The sequence below is a fragment of the Mauremys reevesii genome, linkage group 12, assembly GCF_016161935.1.
Source record: "Mauremys reevesii isolate NIE-2019 linkage group 12, ASM1616193v1, whole genome shotgun sequence".
NCBI lineage: Eukaryota > Metazoa > Chordata > Testudines > Geoemydidae > Mauremys > Mauremys reevesii.
The window spans coordinates 8049094-8065887 of record NC_052634.1 but is presented as its reverse complement, the minus strand read 5'-3'; the positions used below and the strand labels follow the sequence as shown (position 1 = coordinate 8065887).

The window sequence follows — 16794 nt, the reverse complement described above, 5'->3', positions numbered from 1 at the left end:
TATAGCCTGCAGTGCCTGTAGGAATGCAGAACATGATTGGGGAAAAAAATCTTCCTCTCAGGATGTGATTTTCCACTAACTGCAGCCAGCTCCATAAAAGTGATATTCACCCCAGTGAATCATGATCAGGCATGATCCAAAGCCCACTGAAGACAATGAAAAGATCCCATTGACACCAGAGGACACTAAATCAGGCCCTTAAGGTGTAGGTCTGCCTTAAAAGGGTTTACATCAAAATAGCACCTTTTTACCCAACCAGTTTACTCCCACTGGGTCCAATTGTGCCTGCAGGGAAGTCAATGTTAATGTTCCAATTGATGTCAATGATTTGTGGGAGGTCATTGTCACGGTCTACTTGGGCTTGGTGAGGCCTCTGCTCGAGTACTGTGTCTTCGTGTGGGTGTCACCCTTTAAGACAGACGTTGACAAATTGGAGGGAATCCAGAGGAGAGCAATAAAAAACATCACAGTTTTAGAAAACCTGACCTATGAGGAAAAGCTCAGGAAGATGGGCCTGTTGAGTCTTGAGAAAAGAAGACTGAAGAGTGTGTGTGTGTGTGGACCTGATAACAGTCTTCAAATATCACAAGGTCTGCTTTGAAGGGGGATCAATTGTTCTCCATGTCCACTGGAAGTAGGACAAGACATAATCAGCATAATCTGCAGCAAGGGAGATTTAGGTTAGATAGCAGGAAAAATATTCTACCTATGAGGATAGTTAAGCACTGGATCAGGTTCCCTAGGGAGGTTGTGGAATCCCTGTCATTTTAAGAACAGGTTAAATAAACACTTGTCAGGGGTGATCTAGGTTTACTTGGTCCTGCAGCGGGGCTGAACTAGATGACCCTTCGAAGTCTGTTCAAGCTCTACATTCCTGTGATTCAGGCTTGGCTCCCTGGGAGAATTCAGAGCCAGATCTGCTGGCTTTAGAGACAAAAATGAAGCTCCGACCTTGACAGCTGATCAGGGAGGGTGAAGGGTGCACCTGCGTAGAGCTCTATTCATGTCAATGGGGCTCTGTGGGCTGCAGGAGTCCACCCCTGCAGAGCCAGCAGAGCTAAGAGAGCGTTTCATACATTCTACACAGATGAGGAAGGCTGCTCCTGCAGCCTGTGACCCAAAAGATCTGGATCTAATTCCCAGCGGTGTCGCAGACTCCCTCTGTGACCTTCAGCAAATCACTGCAGAATTTCCCGCTTCTGCCAAGGGGGGATTAACAATCCTTCCTTTCTCTCACCCCTTGTCTGTCTTGTCTATATAGATTATAAACGCTGATGCAGAGGCTGGCTGTTACTATGGGTATGTACAGCGCCTAGCACGTGGGGCCCTGTTTTGGCTGAGATCACCAGGCACTGCCATGCTATTACTAAAATAATCTAACTAAGTTCCAGTCAGTTACACCTGTGCAAACCCGCCAAAGATGAGGGCGCACAAGCATCACTGAGATCCAATATGGCCAGCAGAACCCTTATGGTCGGAAATGATGTACTCAGACAGAAAGTTCCCCACTTGAATCTCAGAACTGAAGAGTTTGCAGCACTAACTGGCAGGAGAAACCTCTTGTCAACAGAGCATATTTGATCCAGAGTCACAATAACCATGGAATTCCAGATAAAGCTAGGTGAAAAACTGATTTTTTGATGCACTGGCAATCTTGAAAAATTCTCTCCAGCCGCCGCGCCGCCCCCTTCCCCCAATTTTTATATCCATTCAATCCAAAATCAAGATTTTTCCATGAATCAAAAAGTGGAAAAAAATCATTTTTGGCTTGAACAAAACTGTGCATTGAAAGGGAACAAAATGTTTTGTTTTGACTGCAATATTTAACAACCATTTTTTTTTAACAAAATGAAACGAAATTTTGAAAACATCATTTTGAACCACAAAATCAAAATGTTTCATTTAGAAAATGTTGAAAGGAAACAGATCAATTGGGGGCGGGGGGGAGCAATAGAAGACAGGTGTTGTCCGAAATAATTTAGCAAAATCAACACGAATTCTGAAAGTGTGTCAGTGTCTCCAAATCTACATTTTTGGCTGAAAATTTTGGCCTGTCTCTAATCTCTGATGCCATTTTTACTGAGTCACTCTTCAAAGCAGGCATTAAGGAGGTTTTGCACAAGTTTTCTGCACTGGGGTGAATTTCACCTTCAAAAGTTGCATATACTATTTTACACGTAAATCAAAAGAATTCTCTGATATTGTGCAGGAAGGATGCTATGTACCAAAATAAATTGCATTGTGTGCAATTTTCCCAGCAATACAGGGATCTCAGTACTGCTTCTGGCTCAAAACACTTTGGAACTGTGTGCCAATGAGATTGGAAAAATGCATTAAATTTCAAACAACCCTAACAAATGGAAAGGAACACGGCTCTTTGTAATAGCTGACTTCTTAAGAGATCAGACTCCTTTGTGTTTATGGAATTAAAGAGCCGCTAATCCAGCCAAATCATTGGCAGGGCTGTATTACCAATTATGATACATCTTTTACTGCACTGATCGTCATTGTGATAATGCTGTCTATAATCTTTTCGATTTCCTACATCTATTTGGGATTTCAATGCAGCTGTTCAACTCATACTCCTGAAACATCCTGACTGCCCGCTCAGATTAACATGGCATAGAAATAAATCCAGCCACAGCCACAATAAAAATCCATAAGGTTGTTTGTACCCCACAAAAGGTCCCCATTTTCTGTTTCCAGTCGCAGGTTTTTAAGAGAAGGGATTTCAGTCAAAGATCAATTTATTGCGACTTCCTGGATATGAGAGTTTTAAGAAGCAGCTTCACTTCTGGAGCCCGTTAGGGACAAGAGAACTTACTTTGCCTAATTTTGAAGCCAATGTGGCCTTGGACGTTTGATTCTAGCTGAAAAATTATTGGGTTCACATTTAACTCAGAGTGGACGTGGGTGGGGGAGGAGCAGAGAGAGGGAGCGAGAGACACAAAATCCAGTGAGGGGAAAAATAAGATGAACAATGGAGCAGTGAGTGGGAGAAAAAGTAAGAATGAAAAGTTAAAGCCCCCATCCTTCCTGCCCTCACAAGCCATCTGTTTCTTTCACACACACACACCCATTGCACTTTGTCTTTTACTTACCCTAGACTCCACTGTGCTAGGTGCTGTACAGTCATTGAATAAAGACAGTCCCTAGCACCAAAGAATTTACTACCCTAAACCCTGATCCTGCAACACTCTCCATGCACAGACTTCTCCTCCCACTCAGAGCCCCACTGAAGTCAAAGGGGGCCCACCCATGCAGATCACATCTCAGAATCAGGATATAAGGCTGTACATTCTTTGGGGCAGGGCCTATACTAAATGCCTGTACAGCACCTGGCACTACGGGGACACTACTGTAATAAAAACATCTGTAGGTTCCTCTGACACAAACACTCACATTCAAGATGCTGTGCAGGGCTCTTGTTTGTGCCAGGGCAGCTGTTGGGAGGTGGTTCTATACAGAACACAGGCTGCCTGACTGTTATGTTCATGCCACACATGCACAAAGATAAAAACATATATATTGTGCCTGGAAGGTTGCAGGGTAACGCTATTTTATTTCTTAGACTCCAGAACCCTAACACACAAGAACCCCAAACCAGAAAGAGACAAAGCAGGCTGGCTCCCTTATACAGTGAACCACAATTCACCCCACCTTGCTCTAAGCTGTCTGCCTGCTGACTGACTCCAATCACAGGCTTCCCTACAGAGGTCCCTAGCCTGCAAGAAAGTTCAGGAAACCACTTACAAATTAAAGTGACAGACAACAATTCCAATGCAGTTTTCAAATACCCCACACTTACCACTAGAAAAACTGGTCTTTAAACTGAATCATACTTTGGAAAAAATAAAGGACAGGGGATTAGAGGTTTGCAACCTCAGAGTTTCACACACCCTCAAAAGGAACACATTTCTCCTTTCTTTATTTAAAGAGAAAGCCCTGAATCAGTGTTCAGTTAATAAATATTTGGCCCCTCTTTATAAAGTGTGCAGAATCCAACCTCTGAAGCGCCTTGAGACACAGATAAGCCTGATCTCCATTTTACAGATGGGGAAAACGAGGTACAGAGAAGCTGAAGAGACTTGATCAAGGCCACACAGCAAGGCATGGATAAGAAAATAGACTCCGCTCTCATATCTAATCAATATGTAATAATAATAATTAGTCATTACTATAATATGAATAAAGTCCTCAAACGAGACTGGAGCCCCACTGAGCTAGCTGCTGTACAAACACATGGTAGGAGACCATCAATCTTTCCTTTGACAAGTTCACAATATAACTATACAAGACAGACTAAGGGTGGGAGAAAGGAAGGATGATTATCCTCATTTTACTGATGGGGCCCTGAGGACCAGAGAGATTAAGTGACTTACCCAAGGTCACCCAGGACGACAGTGGCAGAGCTGGGAATGGAGCCCAGGTCTTCTGAGTCCTATCTCATCCATCCGCCCTTTAACTTAAGCCATGTCTACAACAGGAGTGCTTTACCAGTGTAGGAATGCCTGTATACTACCCCAGCGTAGCATGCCTGGTGTGGACACAGGATTTTTTTTTTTAAATCAGTGTAGCAAAACCACTCCCGCCAAGAGAAAGAAGCTATCCTGGTAAACGTTATACAGTATAACTGCACCTCACCTAGGGGTTTCTGATGGCACTGCTCTGTTGGTCAGGATCACACCCCTTCAAACTCCGACCAACATCACTGTGCTGGAGTCTGTGGCATGTTGGTCTGACCTCTGCCATTCCTGCTACAGAAAACAACACCCTTCTAAAATCATCACACAAGTCAAGAGATTGAAACGTTTGCCCTTACAGGGGTCGTGCTGCTGCCTCCATAGAAGGTAACCTCCTCCCAGGTGACGACAAAGAGCCAGGTGGCTGAGAAAGAGGGCAGGTTTTTGAAGTACTTCCTGATGTCTTTGGAGACCTTCTTCAGCAGGGCGGGGTCCGTGCTCTCCTTGTAGTAGATTTCTCCTCGGATTCCATTGTGGACGTCTGCCCAAAATGGAGCAATGAAGGCCCGGCCATCTGCAAGGGGGAAAGGCTCTGGGGTGAACTGGCTGACCAGCACATTGAAAGAAATCACGCCATTGTTGTTGACCTAGAAAAAGAGGAGAACGGTTTGATTTAAGCAAACCAAAGCCGTGGCTGCAAGCCGAGAACCGTCATCTTAAAATTATACCTGAGCTGATGGCGTTTTTGGTGAAGGCTGGTTTTTGCAATTATGGGATGTAAATAGGTCTATCCATCTAGGCACTTATATGTCTCTCATGCTCTAGTGAGCAAGGCCTGCGCTATGAAAGATCTTAAGCTGGGGCTAGGAAGACAGAGATCAGGAACTGCAGAGGGTACAACCCCACATAGATCTAACTGTGAAGGTTACTCAGCTGCAACAGTTCTTTGAGATGAGCCTCTGTGTATCCACACCATAGGAGTATTGTTTACCAGGGAGATTTTGTGCCCGACGTAACTGGCACCAGATCACTGGGTGCATTCAGGTTAATCAAGTCCTTAGCAAGCAGTTCTGCAGAGTCCTCGGGACTGGACTCGTTTGACCCCAACTCTTCCAGGGAGCTCAATATCTGTCCTGTTAAGCACAAACCTGGCAATGCCAAGCCTTCAGCACTACACGGGGGGACATTGGTGTCTCACATGCTGGGCACCAGACAATGGCAGCAAGTGGTTCTACTGCAAGTGGGAATAGGCAAAGGCCACTTGAAATAAAAACAGAGATTATTACCCCAAGCCTCCAGGAAATGACTGTGTTGTGCACACGCTATGCATACATAACTGACGCTGGGTCTTTATCCCCCTTGGAATGGCTGGTGCACCAAGGTCCCACGTTCAAATCCCGTTGTTGGGCCAGACAGGGTTGGTTACCTGTGCACAACACAGCTGGGCTCAGCCCAACGCCTGAATGGAAAATCCCTGAATCTGAGATCGGGATCACATTTTGCTGTCTCGGTCCCATGTTGAACACTCTTTTGCGACAGCGAGGTTAACCCTTTCTTAGCGCAGCCTGGCGGATATTGTCCCATGCCTGGCTTCCTGTGATGCCAATGGGAAGCAGCAGCACCAGCCCAGAACTTTCTCAGGCACCCACCACAGGGTGGAAGGAATCGTTCTCCCCCCTGGCAGCTCTGTATGTTCTTGTTTCTTGTCATGCAAGTGGAATAATGCTCATGGCGTCAAGGCCTTAGCTTTGGCATTTAATCACCTGCAAAGGTAATTTATTGCCTTTTCTATTCCTTCCCCGTGAACATTAGCCCATTAAATACACCTTTGACTTTTTTAATCATAAAACCTATCAGTTCATGAAATCTAAGAACTTGTCAGGTAGGTATCAATAAATCTTCCATGTCTTGAACACCGAGAGAGCGTGCTTCAAATGCAGCTGCTAATGAGGAGGAAATGAGTGAAAAAGTAGTGTCTGCTACAGAGCTGCTCCTTCCACTTACATAAATGCTCCTGTATGGGACTCCAAAGAAGATGAACGGAATGGACAGCTTAATCTCAGAGGAGCTTCCATCATCCACTTTGGGGGTTTTCGTATCATTCTGCCAGAACGGATACAGAATCTCCATGGACTGAGCTGGAAGAGGACAGTATTGTTACTATAATGATACAAGGACAGGTCCTGTTCCCACTGACTGCAGTGGTACAGGATCAGGCCCACAGCATCACATCTCCTGATGCTCTTTACATACTTTGTACTTCACTCACTACTGAAATGCAGCCACCTCTGGGGTGGAGAATGGCAGCTGGTTAATAACATGCGCCACTGCTATGCAAGAGTTTAGAACAGGGGGTGAAAAGAATAGTCTCTACAACTGAAGCTGCAGGAGGGATTTTGTAATGGTGGAACATCGCTACTCAAACTGTAATTTGGCCAAGCATAAGGTCTGATGTCACTTCTCTTGTATAAAGAGCTCCAGGATCCTTCACAACCCCAAACGGTCAAAGCGTCTGTTTTACATCTTATTCAGCGTCTTCAGCAGGACAGTGTCTCCTAACACAATGGCTGGGGCGTTAGTTCAGTACTAGCTCAGAGGGAAGAACAATAAAGAAGAGGGAGAACGGTCCAGTGGTTAGGATGCTAACTCGGTGGTTAGGGCCCAGGGTTATTTCTCTGCTTCTCCCCAGACTTCCTTTGTGATCTTGGCCAAGTTACTTAGCCTCTCTAGGCCTCAATTTTTCACATGTAAGATGGGGTTAACAGCACTGCCCAGCCTCACAGGGGTGTGTAAGGATAAATACATGAAAGATTGTGAGGAGCTCTGATATCACAATAATGGGGACCAGAGACATACCTAAGATAGACAAATGGATTTATCACCCCTTCCTGTAGCACTCTGCCTTTTCCTTTGAGCTCTTCCATTCACAGAGCAACCAGGCCTGGCCTTGTTTAGCTTCTGAGAGGATACTAGGGACAAGCCTGAGATGCTATTGCTAGGACAGTTTAATCAAAAATTTCCCATTGAAATCAGGTTTTCCACTAAATTAAACACTGCACAGAAAGTATCTTCTTTTCCCTTACATCTTTTGACAGAAAAAATTAAAAAACGGTTTTCAGCCAAAGATTTTTGTCAAAAAACTTGAATTTTTCCATTGAAAATTTTGACAAAAACTAAGCATGCTCAGTGAATTTTTCCACAGGGAATAAAAGCCTACTTTCCACCTGCTCTAATTGCTAGGTATACAATAGCGGATTATGCTTCTATAGAAAGAGCTATACAGCCAATCCTGTGCCACTCGCAGACATCTATTATAATATAATTCTCCATTTATTTAGCCCGATGAGGTTATCTACCACAGAGGGAACACACTTTTCCTTAGCTAGAAAAGAAATGCACTGTCCTCATTATATTCAATCAATGCTGACCCAGGGAGCTAGACTCAAAACAATTCCATCTCTGTTTAAGTTGATTCAGGACATTCTTTTATCTTCTAGGTCCTAACCTGCAATTTCAGAGGCTGCTAGCTGACGGGTGATTGCTCTGAGCCTGGGTTTTAAAGATACAGTGGGTTTTCTTCCCATTCCGTGCAAGTATAAGCTGTTCAGTTGTTGTAACATTTAAGATGCCCTTCGCTAGAATCTGGTTTATAACAGGGACAATGGGAAGCCGACCCTTTTATGAACCGATACAGCTTTCTAGCTCAAAAGAAAAATACCTGAACTGAAAGTCAAAAAACGGGCTTTTTTTTACAGTGTGTGTATGTATGTGTGTGGGTGTGGGTGTATATATATATTAATTTCCATGCTAGAGAGAGTTTTAAGTGGTGCGTGACGGAGTCCTGAATGCACGACTACACTTATATACATATTTTGTAAGGGCTATCACAAATATCCTGTTGCCAGGTAGTAAAATAAGTCATTTCACAGCTGTTATGTATCCAGCAGGCTATTACATCTGAGGTCACAGCTATAAATTATAGATTTTTTTTTTAAAGTGTGATACTCAGCACAACCTTTTAAGCAATCACTTTTTAAGCACTAGCCTTGGAATCTAACTTTGCATGTATAGCCTCCCCTATCCAAATATCCCAACAGGCTTGGCCAGCAAAGGAATCTAGCCTTAATGCCCTGAGCTGCAGGCAGATTATCATCCTTATTTTGCAGGTGGGGAAACTGAAACACAGTGATTAAGTTATTTGCCCGTAGCCACACAAGTGTGTGTGGCAGGCATCAGTACCAAGATCTCAAGCCGCATAGATCTAATTCTTAACCACAAGACCAGGATATCTCCCCCAAAGAAATTAAATCAGTCATGTAACACAAATATGCTGAGTTAGCATTACAAAAACAAACCCATCTCCCAAGATTGGTCCCATCCCACTGTTCTTGACCCTCTTGAAATCAAGTTTAAATTTTAAAAAAGAAAGCAACAAGAAATCTAGAGATTTTCCTGTGCCTTTTACAAAATCACACAAGAAAAAAAAAACATGGATGGAAGTTTTGTAGAGTGAATGATCTTAATAAATGTTTCTTCACGCTATATAAACCACAGGGAATATCAATGAGGATACACCTAAGACTTGGAATATGGATGACTCCACAAACCGCGCTAGAGCTCTAACGAAAGTAAATGAGCACACCGTTCTGTGGTAGCTTGACATCTCTGCAGACTCTTTCTACCCACCCGCCTTTCATTCTACATAAGTTATTCTGGCAGATGAACTATCTAAACTCTAGGAATGTTTTAAAGTTCTGCTTTCATGACAATTGCGATATCCTCCCAAACTCCTGAATTGTGCATGAAGAGCTCAGAAATGTGTAGAGAGTCTATATTTGAAACAGGAAGGGGAAGATGTAAATTGGCCTAGGTCCATTGATTTCAGTGGAACTATGACAATTTATATGCGTGGAAGATCTGTCCCTCGCTGTGAATAAATGTCAGCCTTGCAAAATTATCATGTATATTTACCAGGCAAGGCACAAAAATCTACTTGTTTGCCCTTCGGTATTATGATTTAAAAATAAATTACCCTGCTATTGTACTTGCTCTCAGACAAGTGTCTGAGTAGAATTTTATAAGGTTTTCTATGCACATGAAGTTTGCGTGTAGCAGATTTCTGAGGCAAGCGCTTTCCTATTGTAAATGTAGAGTATCAGTATCCGAGGACCAAAAGTCAGAAATACTAACCTTGCTGCCGTACAATCATGAACACAAAGGCCACCCAGGTTCTAATGAGTGATGGATAATTCATCCTAAAGGGGGGGGGGGAGAAAAAAGAGCAACTAATCATCAATCCAAAACTAGATCTGCTAAGCAAATCTCAGGCTAATGGCTAATAGTGCCTTGCAATTGTGTGATTGCTCCAGAGATGCAGAACATTGGGAAATGTAGGTCCTTACCCATGAACTAGACCAAAAATGACGAGTTAGGTAGGTAGTATAATGAAATCGCTGATGATAAAACAACTTGCCCTCCAGGTATTCTCAGGGTATATGTACAACACGATTTCAGAAATCAGAAATGAACCATTATGTTGGAATTAATGAATAGCACCCAGCTCCCAGTGTGTATTCAATCCCACTATTAATCCAACACAATTCTTTGCTGATCTGCTTCATGTGAGGATATTACTGCAGGCTTTAGGATGAACAGCTTTTCATTGTAAGAAAATGAGAGCGAATTATAAACGGTAGTGTGTTCATATAGTTAGAAGACTTCAAATGTTGGTTTAACTAATCTTTTGTACTGGGTGGTAATACAATGATCACTTAACATTTTTGATTGGTGTGAAGGAAGCACAAACATTTACACATCTTAACAACTTCCTTGCTATACAGAAATCAACTATATATAGAAGTGGGGAAATGCATCTGGGCAAATTAAAGAGAATTTTTTGTGGTATTTTAATTTCTTTTATGCCTACTATAATTTGTTTTACATTATTAATCAAAGAGGAAGTATGACTACAGTAGCTGCTTTGATTTCATTACTTTATCATTTCTATTCATTAAACAGAGGGAAAGATTTTTTATATACCACTTATATAAAGCTACAGTGTATACACAATACACACTGTGAGTGTATGGAATATGTATGATCAGAGTCAAGTATAAATTATATAGTGATCTATTTATACAAAGACATAATAATCACACTTCTATATTAAATATATATCTATTCATGCATTATATTACATCTATGTCTGTACTCCAACATTATAGACATTACATCTCTATATAGCTAAATACATCTATAGACCTACTTATATAATGAAGGAGTACACATATATAGCTGTCTATTTCTAAACATATATATAGATGTAACATACATAACGTAGGCATATAGCTAGATACATTGTCTATATATCTACATATTACTTACACTTGAATCCAATTATAATGATGTTTGAAATAGTGAAACACCATGTATAATCAAGTCGAATGACAGTTCCACACTTCTCCAATGCTTCTCAACGTGTCAATTGCAATTAGATTGAAAAAATAATCTTGCTTACAGCAAAGTTGTTCTGGGGTGAGAAAAATTAATTTAACTATGAAAGGGTTCCGCTGTATTCCTTACTGTAGAAAAGCAGCAAGTATCATGCTAGAATTTTATATAGATCTTAAATCTAAGTCACTGTGGATTCATTAACTGAGAAACACACACACTGACTAGCAGAGAATATAAATGCATTACATTAAAACCTAGATGATGTACCTCTGGGGAACCATGACAGAAAATAAAAGAAACAATGCTTAATTTGTTCCAAAAAAAAAAAAAGGCAATTTTTTTTTAAAGTATGAAAAAAATACCAACCTGTTTTGCAGAGAAGGGAAGAAATTAAGTCCGAAATTTTAAACTGAATCTTGGTAAACCGGGGGGAAAACTTATGTCAATGAAGAATACATTTCAGTGCTCTTTTACCAATTATTGCTGATGTCTGAAATGATGTCTCAATCCCTTTTGCGCTCTTAATTGAAAATTCAGTTTTTCTCTGTGTTGTTTTAGGGCCAGAACAGTGTTGAGATGCAATCAAAACTTTTTGCTCTATTAATTAATGGTAAATTAATCTACAGATCAGATTCTGGGCAGTAAAAATGAAGAGGTTTCTGTCTGGGAATAAAAAACCTAATCCTTCAGGTAGAGTTAGATGGAAATGTCAGTAAGTTGGAGCTGGATTTGTGGCTGTTCTGATCAGAATCACTTTTCACTAGGGAAGAAAGAAAAAAAACAACCCACAAAAGAAACAAGCCCCTTCCTCCTTTGTGCAAGTGGAAAAAAACCTTCTATATAGTGTTACAGAATTAGCATTAAACAGCATAGGGATTAAAACACTAAACAAAGTCAGAGCCCTTGAAATGTCCATGAAGTTAATTTTCCAGCAAAGTCTTGTTTGAGTTTTCATAAATCAGCTTAGTTCAGCTTTGGCAGAGAGGAAAATAAAAACTATTTAAAGAAAAGTTCTTTCCAAATCTTCTTCAGGAGATTGTATTTCTACTCTGATCCTACCGCCCTTAAGAGGGAGTGAGATTGACCTGGTTTTAAAATCAAAGGATTTTGGCAAAAATTAGTTAATATTTACATTGCACCAACATCTAGAAGCCAAGTATTTCACCACTTCATTGTGCTAGGTGCAGTATGTGCACCATAAGTGAAGGTCTCCAGCCCAAACGGCTTATAATCAAAGACCCTGATCCTTGTCTCCAGTTGAAATCAATGGGACTAAATGGTAGTTAAAAAAAATAAATACCAGCACATGTGTAAGTGTAGTGCAGGATTGGGGCCAATAAATCAAACAAGCTGGCTGAGTAGGAGGAGTAAAAGGGGAAAATTTTGTTTTATTTTTTTTTTTAAAGGAAGATTTAGGTTTCAGTTCCACAAATCCTTCTTCCCCATGCGCTTAATTTCATGCATGTGCATAGCCCCGTTGATTTTAGTGGGGCTACTGGTGCGTAAAGCCAAACACAGGAGGAAACATTTGCAGGGTCTGGGCCTTGCAGTAGGCTACCGAGACAAACCCCCTACTTGTGAACCTGATTCCCGGTCTACTGAAGGGAAGAAAGCCCTGAAGGGTGAATCGAGGGCTGGATTCTTCTAATACTACCAGCCATTCAGTGCATTTGGATTCACTCCAAAGGCCAAAACAAAACAAGCCTATCTCTCTTCAGAAGGCTCTTCGCAGATTACCTGCAAAGTGAAAATAAACTGGGCTTGTACTCCTGCGCGCTGCTTTATGATGAATACTGAAAATCTGAACGTATCCTTTTGCCCTCTGATTGTTTTATGTTTAAAATTCAGCTGCTGTCTGACTCAGGAAGTTCTATGATGACTAGAGCTGCTTTGATTTTACTCCTTGCCTGACAATTTGGACTGAACTTCCTATCTTCCAGATTTTGTTTTTCCTTTGGGGTTTTGTTCTGCATTGTACAGTGCTGAGCACATTATGGCGAACCAAATAAGTAACAATATTTTACTTCCCCCACTGAGGCTCAGGACAAGCAAATCATTCAAAAAAGGTGGGCTAGACTTTCCAGAGGCTTGTCCTAACTCAAGTAAGCCAAGGTCAAAATAACCACACAGATGGGAACTGGGTTAAATAATTCCCCCAAGTAAGGGTTTGAACGAAGTCCAAAAAAGGTTTTCTGAAGCTGATGCTGGAGTCTGGTGGAAAGCGGATTTTTCCAGATCGTAATTTCCTCCAGGGAAGATATCACTCATCTCCCATTATACCTCCCTTTATTGCTTAATGCAGGACTGTTGGCCTGGCCCAGCCCTGCTACCTTCATAGAATATCAGGGCTGGCAGGGACCTCAGGAGGTCTAGTCCAACCCCCTGCTCAAAGCAGGACCAACCACCAACTAAATCAACCTTACAATTGCTGCGCGCACCTGTAGTCATTCCTCTACTGGGAGCTTTAACTTTTTCTGTTTTTCATGAGAGGGTCCTGACTCGATTTCAAATCTGGCTGACAATTAAACCTAGACTTAGATCCAGGATTTAGATAAATTAAAGAATGAAAAATACGCAGCCGGTGGTTTCCTTCAGCTTTGCCCGTGCAGGATTGCTCCCTCCCCACTGTGAGAGTGCGCAATCTATTCTAATTGTAAATGGCAGGCAATAGGGCTTGGGGAGACTACTCTGAAGGAGAATAGATCTGCCTGTCAGGGAACGTTTGCTACTATTCAGATTAAATTTTCCTTTTAATTTCATCCCATTATCCCATTTCTCTCTATCACTCCCTTTGAATGGTGGTAGACACTTCAGGTTGCTGTATGGGGTTTTCTTCCCAAAGGTTGGTGTGTAGCTAAAGGTATGTCTACACTGCAATCATGGGCTGTGGTCACAACGCATATAGACGTGCCGGAGCTAGCTTGAATCAAGCCAGTTCTGGAAAGGCAACAGTGAAGTTATGGCAGAGCGGGCTCCAGCGCAGGATTACCGGAGTGATTACCTAGGTGGGCTTGTAGAGCAGCGCCAAAATCCATGCTGCTATGGCTTCATTGCTCTGCTACCCAAACTAGCTTGCTTAATGCTAGTTTGGGTACATCTACTTGAGCTGCAATCAGCCCCCACGCTTGCAGTATAGACATACCCTCAATCTGGCTGCCAATGCTGGAGAGGATGATTTACTAATTTTGGTACCAGACATAAGAATTTAGTCAAATACTCTTTACAGGGAAAGACAAAGACGAGGAAAGTAATTTTTCATCACTCCTAGGGAAAGGCATGATAAACCGTAGAATAATCTGGATTATGCAATTTAATATGCTCAGATTCTTCAGTACAGGTGAGATACAGTGAGTGCTGCATGTTGACCACAATACACAAAGGGGACTTGGGTGATGCGTGGGAACTGGTGATGATTAAACCTTAACCTCTAGGTCACTTCTGGACTCCTAGGACTAGGTCAGCCTTGATCTAAAGTTGTTAGCTGATCAGTGGTAGCACATGTAGTAATAATATTTAGCTCTTTTATGCCATTTTTATCTGCAGATTTCAAAGCACTTAAAAAGCTAACTTACTCCAATTTTATAGATGGGGAAAACTAAGGCACAGGGAGGCAAAGTGACTTGCTCAAGGCCATCTAGCAAACCAGAGGAGGAGCCAGGAATAGAACCCCAAATCTCCAGAGTCCCAGTCCAGTGCTCTATCGTCAAGTCCCCACTGCTTCCCAGTGACTAAAATGAAGTGGTGGTTCTCAGTCCTGTCTCTGAAAGACGGGCACCCACTTTAGAAGGAAAAAAAACCCCAAATAACCTGTATAATGGTATGAGTCGTCTCATTCTACACGAGAAGTTCTTGTCGGACGTAGCACGGGAGGAAGTTGCTTTGTGTCTGAAACAATGGAACAATTCAAGGTCAGCAGGCAAACCAATATGTCCTTGAGAAAGACTTAACAACCAGAACATTAGACTTGCTGTTTATCTGCCATAACACTGTTTAGTCCACGTGAATCTCCGGGTGTTGCGTTACATGTTAAAGAAACATTATGGGGTTAAGTCTTTCTTCACCTCCACAGGTTCCATCAATGCTAACGCAAACAGCGTGATGTTCCAAATCAAGTCAGAAGCCAAAGAAACAACTTCATAATTTTAAAATCAATTTCACGTACCATTTTTATTTCAAGTATTAGCTCCAAGCTATTTATAAATAGCCAAAAAAATATGAAATCCAATAACCTGACCTTAATTTTAGTGCTTCTCTCTTTGCGGATAAAACTCATTTAACTTGAATGGCAGTGTGGTGAGTGGTTGAGGAAGGGGCTGACTCATGGCTCAGGGGCTTTATTTCTACTTGTGCCACAACCGTAACACCCTAAGGCAATGTTGTTCAGTGGCGAAATAAGTACAGAAGCTTTGAGACTTTGTAAAGCACAGTAAGGATTCTCAAATAGAAAGTGCTCTATTAAGCCATCGCTCTAGTACCTATTGCTGTGATAATACCTTTAATACAATCGTGGCTATCACTAGGGTTTAAGTTAACCTAGCTATATGGGACCAGGTTTTATATTGAAGTAGTAAGTTATTTTGCATAGGTGCTTGGAGGATGCAAGGAGGAAAAAGGGATGAAGAGATAAGCGCTTAAGGGTAGATTTTCCAAAGCACTTCGCATTGGCCCAACTCTGCTCTCACTGAAGTCTATGGGAGTGTTACCATTGACTTTAATGGGAGCAGAATTAGGTCAACACTAAAAGCTTTTCAAAATCCAACTCTAAAGCTGTGGGCTCCTGCTGACTTTACACCTGTGCTTAAGATAATGGCATGGGAACACTGAGCACTGACAATTCAAAATCACTTTCAGCCAGTCTCAACAATAGGAATCTTTCAGGAGCCAGACAATGTGCATTAGCTTTTCGAGACACAAGCTGCCTTAACAGATATTTATTGCACCAAAGAACTGATGTTCTAACTATCCCAAAGGCAGAGGGGAAAAGTATGCATGGGGTGGGGGTGCAGAAGTTTTGCTAAAAAAAACAAATGAGAAAGTTGTCAAGAAACCCCCTGGACACTTTTTTTTTTGGTGTGTGCGCAAAAGTTTAAATAAGTTTATTGAAATGATCAAACCAATTACCTAATTGATACAAGTTCCTCAGCAAACTCTGCCATTGAACCAAAAGCAGATTTTTGGAGCCAGAAGCATATTCCCCCTGACTCCAGGACCCAGGAGAGAAACCAGAACACAGGAGAAAAGGGAAACTTGGAGCATATTTTTTCTTGCTAAAGATTACACAGACCTTCACGTTTAAATTATATTCAAAAAAGGAACAACAAAAGAATTTCTGGTAACTTCAGGAGACAAATCAGTGAGGCAGAAGATTGAGAAATGGCTGACTACCTTCTCCATATAATGGAGAGGGAGTCTGCTCGAACATCTACAAAAAAACAGTCAAATTATGCGTGTGCTGAGAATACACACTACAGCTTCTGGGATGCTTTGCATTTTCAAAACCGTACATGGACAAAACCAAAAGCATGTCATTTACAAGCACAAATGGCAACTGATGAACAATTTTGTACTTGGGATCTATGCTTGGAATTTTTTGGGTCCAATCTACTGCAGGCAAAGAAACCGGTCACACTGTAGAGCAAAGACTATGAGTATGTCTATACTACATACGTTGACGGAAGCGATTTTTCCATCAACGTAGTTAAGCCACCTGAGAGGCGGTGTTAGGTTGCCAGAAGAACTTGTCTGTCGACCTAGCTGCATCTACACTGTAGGTCAGGCAAAAAGACACTCAGGGTGGGAAACTGTTCACAGCCCTGAGCAATGTAGCTAGGTCAATCTAATTTTTAAGTGTAGACCAGGCCTATGGTTACATTTGTTA

General features: G+C 41.8%; 1 protein-coding gene across 5 annotated transcripts in view; it reads right to left on the bottom strand.

Moving 5' to 3' along the window:
- Window positions 1-16794, bottom strand: part of LOC120375847 (tubulin-specific chaperone cofactor E-like protein) — a 94654-nt gene that overhangs the window by 45325 nt on the left and 32535 nt on the right. For 2 of the 5 annotated variants that reach the window (XM_039496813.1, XM_039496816.1), the window contains exons 1-5: window positions 14724-14800; window positions 10848-10992; window positions 9654-9718; window positions 6468-6601; window positions 4823-5110 (exon numbers count right to left, since the gene is read on the bottom strand). In XM_039496813.1, coding sequence (XP_039352747.1) covers window positions 4823-5110; window positions 6468-6601; window positions 9654-9718; window positions 10848-10891 — 531 coding nt within the window. In that variant the 5' untranslated portion in view covers window positions 10892-10992; window positions 14724-14800. Of the gene's footprint in view, window positions 1-4822; window positions 5111-6467; window positions 6602-9653; window positions 9719-10847; window positions 10993-14723; window positions 14802-16794 lie in introns of those variants that run through there. The other 3 variants (XM_039496814.1, XM_039496821.1, XM_039496817.1) reach the window with 3 other exon arrangements.